Source organism: Trypanosoma equiperdum, assembly GCF_001457755.1.
Source record: "Trypanosoma equiperdum strain OVI genome assembly, contig: ctg_643, whole genome shotgun sequence".
Classification (NCBI taxonomy): Eukaryota; Euglenozoa; class Kinetoplastea; order Trypanosomatida; family Trypanosomatidae; genus Trypanosoma; species Trypanosoma equiperdum.
In genome coordinates, this window is record NW_027124580.1 from 2,860 (window position 1) to 6,423 (window position 3,564).

The 3,564-nt window shown below is 39.4% G+C and overlaps 1 protein-coding gene across 1 annotated transcript; it reads left to right on the plus strand.

Annotated features, from left to right (window-relative positions):
- Positions 1-2,389: 2,389 nt before the first annotated feature.
- TEOVI_000305300 (Trypanosomal VSG domain containing protein, putative) lies at positions 2,390-2,836 on the plus strand (the record flags this gene model as incomplete). Its single annotated transcript, XM_067226036.1, has 1 exon — positions 2,390-2,836. One exon carries the CDS (start codon positions 2,390-2,392, stop codon positions 2,834-2,836), a length of 447 nt encoding a protein of 148 aa, XP_067082137.1.
- Between the last annotated feature and the right edge of the window lie 728 nt (positions 2,837-3,564).

Here is a 3,564-nt window from a genome sequence, read left to right on the forward strand (position 1 = left end):
TTATATACTAATATTATAATAAGAAGAATAGAGAAGAACAAATTGAAGCTAGAAGTAGAAGCACCTAAAACAATGGTAGTGATGAAATTGTAGTAAGTGAGTGAATGATACAGCGAATTACGGGGAGTGGAAGAGCGTGAAGAATATTATTAAGAAATTTTAGAAAGGAAACGAAAGGATATAATATAGAAATTTCATAGTATCAAGCACAAACAAGGGGGTAACCATCATCATACATGAAAAGATGGAGATGGCAATGTATGAGAAACTGACTCCATTTCTCATCTCAGGTGAAGAGTATACACTTAGTACGAGAAATCAGTGTAAGTGTGTACCCCATAAGTGCGCCGTTGCCGATATGATCTCAATGCCTCATCGAAAAATGCATTATTTCTTCATAAAACAGCATTATATTTACGGATCTATCTAGCAGAGAAATTTAAGCTGATACTGACCATAGAACGTAACATAAAATCTGTATCTAACCGGAGGTATCTCTTCCTAGAGTTTCTCGCTGCTAATCAAGCAAATTGATGATTACGTAAAACCTTACGGAAAGTGCCAAACTGGCAACAATTCTGCCACAAAATACCAGAAAAAGACGGAGTACAACGAACCGACAAACAAAAAAAAGCAACAATATGGTAATTTTATCAAGATATCGTACTGAAACAGTGAGCTTTAGTGTTCCTTACAAGGAGGAAAAATGGAAAATGTCTTAGAAGGTAGCTTTTTGGTTATGTTCTAGAAGAAAGCTGTACAAAGCCATGAGGAATATGCTTAAATTGAGCATATAAAAAAGTGATGAGTTACCATGTAAAAGTGTAAAACAATGCATTTTAACAGACTTAAAATGCAGTATAGTTCAGGAATTTATAAGAATAATAGGCTCTCCCTTGCAGATTTCCGTAACTTTAAGTTTAATAAAGGCAATAAAAGGAAGAGAAAATAGAACTTTTAGAGCTTTTTAGATTGCACTTGAATGCAACGCAACGTATTAAAATTGCTTAAACTTCTAAGTGTCAGGAGACGACACAAAGCTCAATATGCTTTGATATCCTACACAGCAAACAAACAGAATGTTTTGAGTCCAACTTAGTTTCGTACCTTGCAGCCTTCATTAAAGAAGAATTATCAAATAGGCGAAGAACGGCTTAACAGGTGTACAGACGCTGAATTTTGCCCAAATGTGGGCAACAAAAGCAGTTTAACCAGTAATATACTTTATAAATATGGACAAAATGGCCGAGTTTTTATGAGTAAGAAAACAAGGTGGAGTTGTTACTTCACCAAGGTGATGAAGGTTTTGTATATTCATGAAGACGAGTTGCAGTGACTAAAAAAGACTTGACTGGTGTTTTTGTTAGGAAAAGCACGGATCATAATATTTCAAACTGCAACAAAGTTAAAAAACTAACTCCAAAGCACCAAAAAAAAAAGTGGACAGGCAAAGTCTAGACAAAAGCAGTTCAACCATTGCTTTCAAAGAGACCAAACTTAATGTTTACATCTGTGAACACATGAGGCACTACACACGACCACCAATATTCTCTATAACAAACAAAAAACGCAATTTACATGAGGGTAGTTTTGTGGCTTTCGCATTTTCCGCTATTTGTTGTTAGAAAAAGACTATAGCGTGTTTTAGAGATGTATCTAACGCTCAGTATCGCACTATTTTTTGCTTTAACTCGGGCGAAAACCGCCGACGAAAACCACAAGGAATTCAAGCAACTGTGCAGAGTTTATAATCTATTAACAACTGCCGTTTCGGAGCGAAAAATAAGCAGCGGAAACAGCGATGCGCATGAAACATTCACAGCTGTAGCTTCAAGAGCTCTAGAAAGCGTAAAAAAAACTCAACCTAACAGCAGCAGAAGGCAAAACAAAGGTGCTTAGAGACGCTGGTCAATACCCAACATTACAAAAAGTCAACGGTGACGACGCGGCGAAGGTTTATTTTGAAAATGTGGAGGAACCTGAATTTCAACAGCTACGAAAAGACCTAGAGGACATCAAGAACAGCAAAGGGGCAGGAGAAACTTTTGCAAAAACATATGGAACGCCGTTTTCAGACAACCACAAGAAAGCAATTAGGCAGCCTCTAGCGTTACTGGCAAAGGCAGAAAACACAATTCATGGAAAATTAACGCTGGTCTATAACAAAGCAACTCTAGCACGGAAAAAAGCACAGTTGGATTTCGCCAAAGCAGTGTATGGTGACAAAACGATCAGCAGGAAAGACAAGGCTTCAATTAAACCCGACAGCCAGATACCAGATGAAACGACAGCAACCAACTTCCCATGGGGCCCGACGGAAGACCGTGATGCAGTGTGCAAAACTCCAGAAGCGAACAGTGGCAAGGCTGGAAGCGCCTTAGCCATAGACATGGTTTGCATCTGTACCAAAAAGGAGTCAAAAGTGAAGCAACTCTGCAGCAGGGCACTAACAGGTGCAGCCTCTGTAATAGACAGCACCAGCTCCCAAGGCAAAGCGCACAAGGCATGGAAAGCATTGTCTGCCGCATGCACAAAGTTGGCAGAGAAAGCAGTAGAGGGTGAGCAGAAAATGCAGCTAACCGCCGAGCTAGCAACCCTAGAGGCGATGAGAGGGCAGGATAAAATAGTTGTAACAGGCAGTCCAGGCTTCCAACCACTAGCGAGCAGCACACATAATTTCTTCGGAGCCTTCGTTGTAGCCACGACAACGGCATCAGATTGCGACACGGACGGCTTCAACGTAGTGGGCACGGGCGGCAAAGGACGATGCATCGACTATAGCGCATACCTCAAGAAACCGGCAGGAATACCATGGATAAAGCATGCCAAAACATGACACAGGAAACTAGAGGAAGCAGATGACTTATTCAAAGAAAGTCTTTTACTTTTAAGCGAAGCTCAAACGGTAGAAAAGCAAATTCAGAGCCTTTTTCTCATGAGTAAATCGCTAAAACAGGCAGCACAAGAACATAAAGACCCCAAGAGCATTCCACATACAGTAGAGGAACAAAATAAGTGCAAACACCAACGGAACAAAACAGCAGAAGGATGTGCGGCTATTGGATGTGATTTTGACAGCGACAAGACAGAATGCAATGCTAAAGCAGGAACAGAAACTGCAGCGGCAGGAACCACAGTAGCAATAGGAGTAAATTGCTCTAGCCATGCAACAAAGGAGACATGTGAAGGAGTCCAAGGAACGATCCCCCTGGCAAAAAGTCTGTCTGTGTTTGGATTGAAGGCAAGTGTCAGGATTACAGTTTTCGCGTAAATAAGAAATTGGCGCTGATTACTACTGCCCTTTTGATTGTTGTAACATTTTAATATTCTAAAATCCTAAGGAGTTTCCTCAATATTGTGAAACTTATGAAGCTTTTTTTAAAAAAGTTGCTACAATTTGATAACACTTTATATATTTTAACACATTTTGATGAAAATGTAAAATTTTTAAAATAAAAAATTTTATGAGAATGTGTACGAAAGTGGCGTATAGGTGTAAAGTAGTATGGTGAGAGGGTATAAAAAATAAGTGATATTTTGAAAACTGTCTACCTTATTTATTTT